Source organism: Gymnoscopelus braueri, assembly GCF_963280865.1.
Source record: "Gymnoscopelus braueri genome assembly, chromosome: 18".
Lineage (NCBI taxonomy): Eukaryota > Metazoa > Chordata > Actinopteri > Myctophiformes > Myctophidae > Gymnoscopelus > Gymnoscopelus braueri.
Genome location: NC_137618.1, coordinates 13324115 through 13337151, shown reverse-complemented (window position 1 = coordinate 13337151; position 13037 = coordinate 13324115). Strand labels below are relative to the sequence as shown.

Genomic DNA, 13037 nt, shown 5'->3' with positions numbered 1-13037 from the left:
TATGGTTTTCAGCCGCATCATTCCAAATTATAAATATATCATCAATGTAACGTTGGTAGGAGAGTATATTGGAATAGAAGGGGTTGGCGTCAGCGTTGAGCACAAAGGACATTTAAAAGAAACCCATGTAGAGATTAGCGTAGTTGGGAGCCATAGCACTACCCATAACTGTGCCTTTAGTTTGAAGGTAATAATCTTGAAGCAGTTAGAAGTGAGCACTATCAGTGAGTTCACTAATATATGTGGTACTGGGTTTGTCTGAAGGGTCCCTTTGGCAGTCCAAAAAAGTATTAACTGCCTCTATACCGCCACTGTGTGGAATATTGGTATAGAGGCTGGCCACGTGAAGCGTGACCAATAAACAAGCAGGGGGTATACCGATAGATTTCAACTTATTGATAAAATCGATAGAGTCTCTAGTGTCGGAAGAAAGAGAATTAACCCAAGGTTTAAGCCAATGGTCAATAAAATGCCACTGACTATCGGTCTACCAACAAGAGGAACAGTTTGTGACTTATGCACCTTAGGCAGAGTGTAAATGACTGGAATGACAGGATGATCAATTTTCATGAAAAGATGTTTGTCTTTAACAAGTTCCTTGTTGTTGAACCAGAAATCAAGTTTATCATGTACAGTACAGTTGCTCTGAATTGATTAGTGGGATCAGAGGGAAGTTTTCTATAGAAAGTACCGTAATTTTCGCACTATAAGCCGCACCTGAATATAAGCCGCAGAAGCTAAATTGAATGATTTGTGCATATATAAGCCGCACTGGACTATAAACCGCGGGTGTAAAATCCATAGATTTAGGAGGTCTCCTAGTGGCCGTTAGCTGTAAAAATCCATAGATAAGCCGCACCGTTATATAAGCCGCAGGGTCGAAAAATGGGAAAAAAGTCGCGGCTTATAGTCCGAAATTTACGGTAGTGTCATTAAGCTGTCTCAAAATGTCACAGTTGTAATCAGTAGTGTTTTGAATAATCCCACAATAATGGTGGTGTCCTTACCTAATCATGTGAGACAATCTATTTTTTTCATTGACAGTCGGCTTTACTGCCCCCTTTTTTTCTTTCCCAGATCTACAAGCTCTCAGCATGGCACTAACCTACTCAGCCTGAGCCTGTAGATCTGGTGGGTGTGACGGTGGTTAATCACTACAACAGCTGCCTCTGATTGTGATGTTCCTCTGTATGTAACGCGCCTCCTTCATGTAATGTATCAGACCTGATGAAGACCCACAGTGGTCGAAACGTTGTTTAACACTTAATACATTTTCTACTGGGAGCTACAGTGTGTGGTGAACTTCCCTTCCTTTCCTCCAAAATAAATGTAAATGCCAAAACATTTTGGGAGTTTGGGAACCCTTGGCATATTGAGTAGCATGGTGGATTATAAAATGTATACTCTTTAAATTGCTTTACAAGTATGGATATTGACACAAGCGGGTCTCTCAAACAATATTTTCTGCATTGTGTAGCCGTGCAGCAGCTGCAAAGAGGTTAAAATAGGCCCCCTGATTCCTCTCAAGAAATGTGGTGTCAGGGTGAGCTTTGAATCTGATATTTATGTGCTTTGAATCATCAGTAAATATATAGCTTATCAGCTGTATATCGCCAACTATATCGGCTAATATCAGCTCACTATATCAGTCTTCCTGTTCTCTCAGAAATCGGTATTGGTCATCCTCTAATTAGTGTTGCACAGGTCTTTTTGCTTTCAAACTCCTCTGCACTCAGGATAAGCCCCAACTATAATTAGTTAAAATCATATGTAAATATGAATGAATTATTTCCTGTGCATTGTGCATTATCATGCATTTATTGTCTCCGCCAGGCCAAAAGGCATGGCGAGAGAGTATGTTTTACCCCCTGTCCGTCCGTCCGTCCGTCCGTCCGTCATTCTGTCTGTGGACAGCTAATCTCCGGCACCGTTGGCTTGATCGCAGCGAAACTGTGCACACACACTCCCTGGATGCCACAGCAGAACCTCTGCCCCAAATTTCTCACATGGGCCTTTTATAGCGCCACCAGGAGGCCGATTTGTGCAAAACCTATTTTGCACAAATAGCAGGACCAGCAGGTCTAATAAAGCAAAAACATTTTTTTTACAGAATGCCTCAAATCCTGAATGCAGTGTCCAATTGCCGTGCCAGGCCTAAGAAAAAATGGCACCCTTTTCAAATGGGCCTATTATAGCGCCACCAGGAGGCCACGATAACCTACCTGACCTGGCGGAGACCTGTGCTCCGAGGAGCACTTTTTCTGTGTGTGTGTGTGTGTGTGTGTGTGTGTGTGTGTGTGTGTGTGTGCACACACACACACACACACACACACACACACATAAAAATGCCATTACTGTTTTGCTTTGTCCCGATGTTTGTATTTTGTGTTGTCCTTGTAGTCGACATGACAACCTCACTGTGGTGTCCACATGAAAAGAAAAAGGATAAAACTTTTTTTTTTTTAATGCCATTACTACACAAAGTCACTTTGTCAGTCCTTTGTGCCAGTAGCCGCAAGCTCCACAACAAAGCCCCCATACAGAATATTCTGTTCTTGGATTAAAGACTCCTGCTTGACTCTGGTGCATATGGACTACTAGAATGTACACAAAAAAAACATAAAACCTGATTTATATTAAGACCAAAAATAGCCAATCTACAAGCTCACAAAGCATTGCAGCGTGACACATTGGGAGCTCGCAGATTAGCTTTTTTTGGTGTGAGACAACGCCGCACAACTAAGTATAAACTAGAAAAAGTGCTCCTCGGAGCACAGGTCTCCGCCAGGTCAGATAGGTTATTGTGGCCTCCTGGTGGCGCTATAATAGGCCAATGTGAAAAGGGTGCCATTTTGTCTTAGGCCTTGCACGGCAATCGGACACTGCATTCATGATTTGAGGCATTGTGTTTAAAAAAATTGTTTTACTAAATTAGACCTGCTGGTGGCGCTATAACAGACCAATGTTAAAAGGGTGGCATTTGTTCCTCAACATAGTGTGAATGTGCGTGCAAAGTTTGATCCGTCTTGATCACATGACTATAGAGATCATGTGTACCGATTTGTGTGAAATTTGGGAAAGGAGAAATATGTTGTTTTTTTTTAAATAAGTCCTGGTGGCGCTATAAAAGGCAGATGTGAAAAAGGCAGGGCAAAGGTTTTTCCTTGACTTGTAGGGAGTGTGCATACACATTTTTACACAGATCGGTGCAGTTATAGGTAAAAACAGTAATCGGCATGTTATAGCGCCAGCTGATTAGAACATTTTCAAGTGGCATTTCTTCCTCGGCATAGTGGGATTGTGTGTGCAAGATTTCACGGAAATTGCATGCTGTGTTCATGTTTTGAGACATTTTGTTCAAAACGGAGCACTCCTGCAAACTTTTGGAAGCCAATTTTTAGCCAATCAGGATGGAATATGAAAAATCTGAAATACCCGTTTCGTTTAATGACTATAGAGATACTGTGTACCAATTTGCGTGATGTTTGGACAAAATCTGTAGGAGTACTGTGAAAAAAATTGTTTTGCAAAAAGCGCTATAACAGGCCCATGTGAAAGATTTGGGGCAGAGGTTCTGAATTGGCATCCAGGGAGTGTGTGTACACCGTTTCACTGCGATCAAGCCAAACGGTGAGGGAGATTAGCTGGTCACAGACGGACGGACGGACGGACGGACGGACACACACACACACACACACACACACACACACACACACACACACACACACACACACACACACACACACACACACACACACACACACACACACACACACACACACACACACACACGGACGGACGGACGGACGGACGGACGGACGGACGGACGGACAGGGGGTAAAACATACTCTCTCGCCATGCCTTTCGGCCTGGCGGAGACAATAAGCATCACTTTGCTGTGCTTTAGATTGATAAACACTGTCCTCGACTACTACAGTATATCTGTTCTGCCCCTCTCTCACACACACACACGCACACATTAGATGGTGATACTGATACTTGATATCCCTGTACCGTGTCTAATGTTATGTAAGCTACTGAGAGTTTTTCTACTCACCCCATCCAATGAGCGTGAATCCCCACAGGTATCTGCTGTCTGATAGGAAGGCCATGAAGATAAGACTATGGAGATAGAGACCTTCCACCAGGATCCAGTAATAGTTGGTGGAAAGGAAATAGATGAAAAGCAGCACTGCAACCTTGCAGCCAATCTAACGAAGAAACAGAACACATGCATCCTACTGATGACATAATGTATGGAGAAACAAATCATGCGTTTTAAATAAGTTATTGAGATTCTTAGGGATTGATCAAAACCAGACCCATCGCTACAGGCGCAGACGCTTCAAAAAATGACATCAGGCAAAACAGTGTGGTGTGTCTGTGGAACAGGACTGTGTGCATAACTACAGTAGATGAATCACTGGGAAAAATGAATTAAAGCAGACATTTAGTCTTGAGCAGGGGTCGTCAACATGCCGGCTTGTGATGGACATTTTCCTCAAACAACATTTTTGCCACAGACATACAAAATGAGTGGTCAATAATATTACCATAAATACTAAATGTATACTAGTCCAGTAGAAATGATGGAGAACACATGCTGTGTTTTTAAAGAGGGAGAGTGTACGTACTATCTTAATAAAATAAAATAAAGTTCAAAGGGATGAGGACTTACCATGGTTAGTTCTCATCCCTTTGAACTTTATTTTATTTTATTAAGATAGTACGTTAGTAAGAAAGCTTTAAAAGTCAAAGTGTATTATTGTTAATATTTCCATGGCCATCTCTATACTTTTGTCTACTTCCTACTTCACTTTCTTCACTTTCTAAACTTGAATTGAACTGCTGGCTTTGTACTTTTCAAAGCATTAAAGACAATCAGAGACAGTGAGAAGAATTGTCATATTCACAGAGAGAATAAATTGTGTGCACATCCCACGCCTGCATTTAGGCCAGGTGCTGGACATCAAGGGAAGAATCAAGGATAAGAAGAAGAACTGTTCTCAAGCACACTGTTCTCAAGCTCCAAAAAACATACTTTTTATTTATATTTAACGTTTTCACCTTCTAGGTCTTCATCAGGCAAATATTATAATGACAAAAGCATCATATATATACACAAACATTGGCTAATGATGATATACAACACCTGGGAGTCAGGAGGAGCAAAAAACACTCCAATCACAGGGACAAAAAAAAACTGTCTGCACTCCTCTGGGGAATGTTCAATGCATGGGCAGGAAATAGACTTTTCATATTTCATTTAACATATTAGATACTAATAGCCAGTCAGTACATTTCTGAAAAAACAACAATAAAAACAGTTAAAAGTCATAAATGATGATGATATATTGTATATAGGCCTATCCATGATAAGTTTGTTATGTTAGCGTCCCTGGTGAGGTTTGAACCAGGGATCTTCAGCACAAGGTACCAGGTAGACTACCCCTAGACCACTGACTGGGTATAGAGGACTAGCCTAGAATAAATTTATGTCTCTATGAGGGAACAAAAAAAGAAGCTAAAAAAACATAAACTAGAGGAAAGGCTTTATATCAAATTCCTCATTTATACCATCAGGAGACATGGTATTGAGGAGATAAATCCAATAGGTCTCACGTTTGAGAAGTAACCTTTCGAGATCTCCACCTCTGGGTGGCTTTTCAACCTTCTCAACACCAACATATCGTGACTCTCGGGATGTCTTGCCCACATATGCCAACCCACAGGGGCACAAGATATACCACATGCGTTGTGCTACATGTAATCGCACCACGTTTGGATATATCCCGGTCGGTGTGAGAATGACAAAAAAACTTGCATTTTTTGTGTACAGTATGTGCATTGCACACAGTTGCCACTCAGAGCTGCCAAGTCTCACCCTTTGAGAGTGAGTCACGCAATTTAACCTCTTCACACGCCTCATGCCACACTTGCCTCTCACTACTTTATAATTGTTTTTTAAATTTAATTATATATTTCCATAACTTGTTGCTTGAGGCTTGCCATTGTGGGTGATATATCCCCCCCACTTCTGGGACGAAGAAAAAAGAAAAAGAAAATACCTCCGAGCAGAAAAACAGCAACCGGGTGGAAAACGGAACGCTCGTCCTAAAACACACTGCCCCATTTTTTTTCGCGGACTGTGGCCGCCGGATTAGACCCGGGCGAGGGTGTTTTAGGACGACGGTTCCATTTAGGTGCGCGATTGTTTGGAGAGAAGAAGGACCGATGTTTCCTTTTTGCTTGATATTGTTTGATGGCGAAACAATCATGACTGATACACATGAAAGAAGACCCTTCACAGCTAATAGAGAATTTTACATTTTAACTCATTCCCTGCCTAGAACGTAAAAAAATTAATTATTTCCAATTACCAATTCTGCCAAGAACGTAAAAAATGTAATTTTGATAAAACATTTATTTTATAAAGATCTCATCGTCGTTCATCTCTCGAAGTGACACATTTCATTGTAACACACCCGGATACGGAAATGACGTCAATCGAAGATTTCCGTTTCCGCCTGCCGCAGCTCTAAACCTTCCGCTAAATCGCCATTATCTCGGCTTTGTCTTTCTCCGCCGCGGAACGCTGTTTAGAAACGCTGTTTAGAAACCGCTACTACTGCAAAATGGAATGTCGCCGATAGAAAATTTCTTCTCTGGGCCACTCACACAACTACCCTGTGTGTCTACAAACACACGATCATAAGGGATTTAGCGAATCGAGGCGAGGTGAAAAAGTAAGTGAGTTTTCCATTCACATAGCGAAAACATGGTTTTTACGTTGGGCTGCTGCACAGAGACTCCGCCCCGATCGGAATGTTTGTTGTCTGAGCAACGTGCACGGATCGACTGTGTGTTTAGAAACAATTGGACTTGCAGTGGTGTGATTTTTTTAAAGTTACCTGGTCCTGTTTTTTGCTTTTTGCTCCTCCTGACTCCCAGGTGTTGTATATCATCACTAGCCAATGTTTGTGTATATACTGTATATGATGCTTTTGTCTGTCATTATAATATTTGCCTGATGAAGACCTAGAAGGTCGAAACGTTGCATAAATAAAAAGTAAATTATTTGGAGCTTGAGAACAGTGTGCAGACTTTCTTCTTATCCAAGAATTGTCATATTGACATCATCCACTGGTCATAATATCTAAGCTTAAAAAACTCGGGCTTTCTAGGCACAATCATTAGGTACGTTCTGTATCCGCCACGTTTAACAAGGTTTGAATACCTGTCTGACAGTGTCTTTATTATAGTGTTAATGTCAATGTTTACACTTGGTTGCATGCTGAAAATAGCCGATCTACAAGCTCACAACGTGTCGCAGAGCGAAACGTTGTGAGCTTGTAGATCTGCTAGATGTAGATCTGCTATTTTGATTTTGATAGTTTGCTATTTTCAGAGGGCAACACCCGAGAGCAACTAAACATGAAATGACATGTCTTAGTTCTACTGGATCTCTTCTTTACTAGTCCCTCCTTAACATTTTAGTCTAGTTTTTATTTGTTGATGAAATTTTCCAAAAAAAAAATTGTAGAGAGAAAACAAGGGCAGACCAAGTACAGCGCTGACCTCGGTATTGGTTTAAGTACAGAGGGTTTATTAAATGTAATGAAGAGCAATAATTGATTGGTAATGATTTAATCCACCTGCAACCAGGGTTATTAAAGTGATCTAAAACTAACAAAATAACTAACACAAACATTTTAGTTAACTGAAATAAAAATGAGGCTCTACAAAAATACGATAACTAACTGAAACCGTTGTGTGTGTTTACAAAACTACCTAAAATTAACAAAAAATTGCCTTAGTTTTAGTCTTTTTCAAATATCTTCAAAAATAGCATTTAACATTTAGATTTTGTAAGGATTGTAGATCGGCTATTTTTGCTCTTTTTCTAACCTTGTTGAATCTAGCCCCTGACTAATCCATATTACAATAAAAAAGTAAGACTTAATACAAACTAAACTAATAGTAAGCCTTTTCAATTTAAAAAAAATACATTCAAGTTGCAACCGCGCTGTAAAAACGAATTAAAACTAAACAGAAATTGAAAACAAAAAGTAGGAACAACAATGAAAAATGCAAAACTATAATTGACAGAAACGCACAAAAAACAACTTCAAGGGTCTTGTTCCTCAGCTGCGTTCATGGGGAGAATGATGTTGTGCCTGGAATCATCATTTGATTGTATAGTATCCTATTTAACCAGGTCTGATGGGTTTTGTTCACCAGGGATCACAACAAATTGAGTTCTCTCTCTCTAATTGTCTCTTTCAGTACTCTGTCAGTCCATGTCTAAGTACAAAATTCTTTCAGTCACAGCATACTGACAGTTACAAAAAAAAAGTAAAACGGGTTTTACTCTTTTGCCACAACAGATATTTTAGATCTACATCTTCTCCTCCTGATCTTTGTGTGCTAGGATCTTATCTGTTTTTCTTCACTCGATGTTTTTACTTTAAAATATATTTCTTATCTCTGTTGAGCACCTGGTTGATTCTCTCAGATTTAAAAGGTTGCTGCAAAATGTTGATAAATGTTTCCACTCCGTATAAACTACACATTCATCTGTAGGACAGGGGTTCCCAAAGGTGGGGTCGCGAATTTATTTTGGGTAAAAAATAATAATAAAAAAAACTTTTATCAATTTTAAATTCAACAGAATGGATGAAATACAATCTAAAAATGATCACAAATAGTACATTTTACCATTTTAATACATTACAACTGCGCACCGAACGTGCACGTTTATGTGCATAAATGACCTCCAGGTTTAGGTGGGGTCGCGAGTCAATTTCCGCATTATTTTGGGGTCGCGGGCTGAAAAGTTTGGGAACCCATGCTGTAGGATACAGCGGATACAGCGGATACAGCGGGTCTACAGCGGTGGATACAGCGGGGCTACAGCGGTGGATACAGCGGGGCTACAGCGGAGGGGGCAGTCACAGATAAGGCTAACTCTCTGAACCCTGGATAAAAGTCTGCTAAATGCCCCGATTATAAATTGTTAACCACAGTAGCCAAATGAGAGTGAACACAGTTTTATGGGTCAGTTGAAAGGGAGCAAGCATTACTCACATACTGAGAGTTGTCCAGTGGGGCCATTGTAACAGTTTTAAAGTTGTCCATCAGAGCTGAATCAAACTCCTGCAAGCCAGCGGCAGTATCAACAACATTGTCCTTCACAAAGATGATGACGGCCCGTAACATGAAGGAAACAAACAGATGCATATGGATGTAGTTCCTGGTACAGTGAAGACGCCTGTAGTGAGAGAGAAAATAGGATTGTATAAATATGTAAACTAAAACAAACTATATGAACAAACTAAAACGTATTTACAGTCCAAATTCACGCAGACATTCTAATACTATTACTATTAGAAATTAGGTTGTCTCATTATGTTAGCAAGCTGAAGATTAGAGAGATGTAAACTGAAGATAACCTCACCAAGAGTCAGTCAGGAAAATCATATTTGCCTTTTTTTTTTGTTTACACATAATTCTTACTAAAATGTCACGGATTACTGTGGAAAGCTTGTTGAACCATTAACACTCTGCTCCTGGACTTTCAATAACCGAAATGTCAACATGAGTGAATGATGAGAAAGAAGCTGATTAACAGCTAAAAGACACGCACATCCCAGTCCCAGACCTACTAGGCTGGGTGCTGGATCAAAAAAGTTAAACAGTGTATAAAGAATAACATACTATTGTGAAACGTTTTGAGCCACCAGGCTCTTCCTCAGACCTGGTTTGAAGAAGAGCCTGGTGGCTCAAAACGTAACGTAATTTGCATTTGGGAGCAGCAATGCTATGTATTACTGGTATGCAGATTTGTATTTGTATTTGTACAACATGAGTGAATGAGTCATCTGTTGATTCTGTTCCCAAAACCTCCTGCCTGACTTGAGAACCACAAAGGGCTCTGCTGGACATTATTGATTGAGCACTGTAAGTAGTAAGTACCCCATTTCACTTAGCTCTCATCCCGAGTTTATGTGACTGCTGATGGTGATGTTTATTACCGCTGTTGTAATCCATGGTTTCTGCTGTTTTGTCCTACTTCCTACACTGAGTGCTTTTTCATTACTGACAATATTATTTTATTACTGACTGTTACTTGCGCTTTTCTTGTTACTGTTGAAGGAGAGAGAATACACGCACATCACATGCTGTAGGTGCAAGGCTATTAGATACAGCGTGAATGAAAGGAGTAAGGCCTGTATGCTCCATGCATCCATACCAACATAGTAACATTTCAATCCTACTTGGATATGCGTCACGTCAATATAGGCTAATATGCTCAATGGTTGCAGGTGTGATTAACCATCCAAACCAGCCAAGGAGGTTAAAGTTGCAGTTCACACATCATGTAATGAATATGAACATGGTCATGAATATAAATGTTTGATCAATAATGCCCCTGCCAAGTATTTTCCTCACCCAAAAAACATCTACTGTATAAAGTAGTAATATACTGTAGTACCTTGAACTTGGCTCTGTCTGTGCCCTCATTAACAATTCCAGGATCTATCAATTATGCCATTATGCCACACCTGCAGGAACAACCCCTAATGAATATGCTAATATGCCATGTCCCTGGAATCAACATGCAGAACCCCCCCCCCCCCATTTTTGGGCGGTGTAGCCGCCCCTATAAGTGGGGTTGGGACACCTCATTAGTACACCCTTCGCTGTACTGTGATTGGCTCATAATTAGTACACCCCTAGCATTAGTACACCCCTAGCTGTACTGTGATTGGCTGACTCTATTGGCTGACTCTATTCAGCACTGTGATTGGCTAGCGAGACACATGATGAAATTAATAACCTATAAATAGGACTATGCACTTAAAAAAAACCATTTTATGTGAGCTTCCATCACTGTGATGACCACTGTGATGACCACACCGCCCACTTCACACAGGGTGTGATTTTTTTGGATTAATTAATTAATTAATAATAAGAAGAAAACACATCTCGGTCACACACTATGGCAAAATGCAATATTATCATTTTAAATATACTTTTTAAAGTTATTAATTGAAGTTATAAATTAATTGCAATGTAAATAGTGTTACCTAGTGTTGCCATAATGTTACAATGCAGGCAGTGATAGAATAAAGGTTGTGTTCTGTGCAAACTTTAATAGAATAATGACAGCGTGTGTGTGCTTCTGAAGACTGTCATGTGTTGTTACATTGGCCACTGAAGCGAGTGTGTCGTGTTTGCACGCTAACACACACATACATACTGTACGCTCGCTCGCACGAGAGAGGGAAACAGACCAAGTACAGAGCCAAAGGTCAAGTTTACTAAGTATTGACGGTTATTTATAGAAAAGATAATTGTCAACAAACAAAAAACATTAATTTACGCAACACTGATCATAGTGCTGTCAAACAGTCTATGAAGCTATCTATGAAATCTATTGTAAAAGTTTAATCTGCAACACAATTCATACAATATGTAGCGGGGGTCCGTGCTTCATCTGTCTCTCAACTTACGGGTCCTTGGCCTGAAGAATAGTGAAGACCCCTGACGTCATAATATCAAACATAGATCTTATAAATTAGTCATCATCCCATTATATCATAATCGCCTACATTATAGATGTTAAATTAAGCAAAGGAGGAGAAGCAATCTCATGCACAGAAATCAGGTTTAAAAACATCCAATATAAAGTAAGCTAGATAAAATCACAATAAGAAAAATACACTTTTCCTCACACATAGGGAATGAGGAAGCCAATTATTCACTTCTCTCAAATTTAAGCTGTTTATTATCATTTTTGCCAAGGGCTGGGGTCTGTAGTTGTGTTCTCGGCCCCCCTCAGGCTATGATTTTATTCGTTGTTGGTTGTTAAGAGATAATTCCCAGGTTGGTAGCCTAAGATCAAGGGACATGGTGTTTTTGCTATTGCAAACAGAACATGGAATGGGCCCAGGACGAATATAATTGCACACAGCAGTACAAAGGCCAGGAGAGGAGAGGTTATACAGCACGATAGGAGAATACAAATGTTGGGGATGACTTGAAAGGGCTGAGATATCAACGGATACAAATTGAGTGGTGTGGCATGTAAAGGGACAGACAGACAGACAGAGAGATTGAGCTTGAAAGAGCAACAAGAGCATAACAGAGGAAGGAATGAGTCATGACTCGAGGCTCATTTGAACAATATTGCTTCAGTGTCTTCCTCTGCAAACTTTTAGTGTGCAGTAAATAATGGTATCATGCTGACTGGTCCAGCGGTTTGCAAAATTACGCGTGCACACGCGCGCACACACACACATGCACACACGCACGCACGCACACACACGCAGATTCAGCTATGTCAAGATTTCTCAAAGTTCTACATTTCTTAGGGTTTTACTACTGCTGCTATAATAACAAAGTTTAATGACTCTGTCTTCCTCTCTGTTATTGTGTCTACTCCCTCAAATATACAGTGCCTGATCTCTGCATTTTATACCAAATGCCTCCACCCCATCTGGTATACTTTCTATGTGTTTTTTTCTGCTATATACACACATACTACTGCACATCTATCTACTGCATACTGCATTCCTATATGAACACTAGTTCATATCTACTGCATATCTATCTACTACATATCTACTGCATTCCTATATGAACACTGGTTCATATCTACTGCATATCTATCTACTGCATACTGCATTCCTTCAGCTGTTTGTTTTTTTCCTCGTGCATTGCTGCCTTGTTGTGTTTGTTATTGTTGTTTGCAGATGTATGCATTTAATGATTGAAGTAACTCGTTACATTTGCTTCAGTCCGCAGATTTAATGTCATATGTTGAAGGAACAGCTTCTGGGGAGGCTGTTAGCTATGAATATCTTCGAGTCTGTAGACCTTGCAAGACCTTATCAGATCCTCCGCTCACCTGAAGTATCCGATGATGACGATGGCCACTAGCAGAGAGCTGAAGGACAGAGCGTAGCCGATGGTATACATGACATAGAGCTTGTCAAAGAAGTCCTGCTGTGTAGACAGATACAGATACCGCA

General features: G+C 40.2%; 1 protein-coding gene across 1 annotated transcript in view; it reads right to left on the bottom strand.

Moving 5' to 3' along the window:
- Positions 1–13037, bottom strand: part of pth2ra (parathyroid hormone 2 receptor a) — a gene marked incomplete at its 3' end in the record, with an annotated part of 76386 nt that overhangs the window by 38374 nt on the left and 24975 nt on the right. Inside the window, exons 5-7 of the mRNA XM_080456803.1 lie at positions 12914–13011; positions 9088–9271; positions 4058–4211 (exon numbers count right to left, since the gene is read on the bottom strand). Of these exons, the coding sequence (XP_080312929.1) occupies positions 4058–4211; positions 9088–9271; positions 12914–13011 (436 nt within the window). The remainder of the gene's footprint in view (positions 1–4057; positions 4212–9087; positions 9272–12913; positions 13012–13037) is intronic.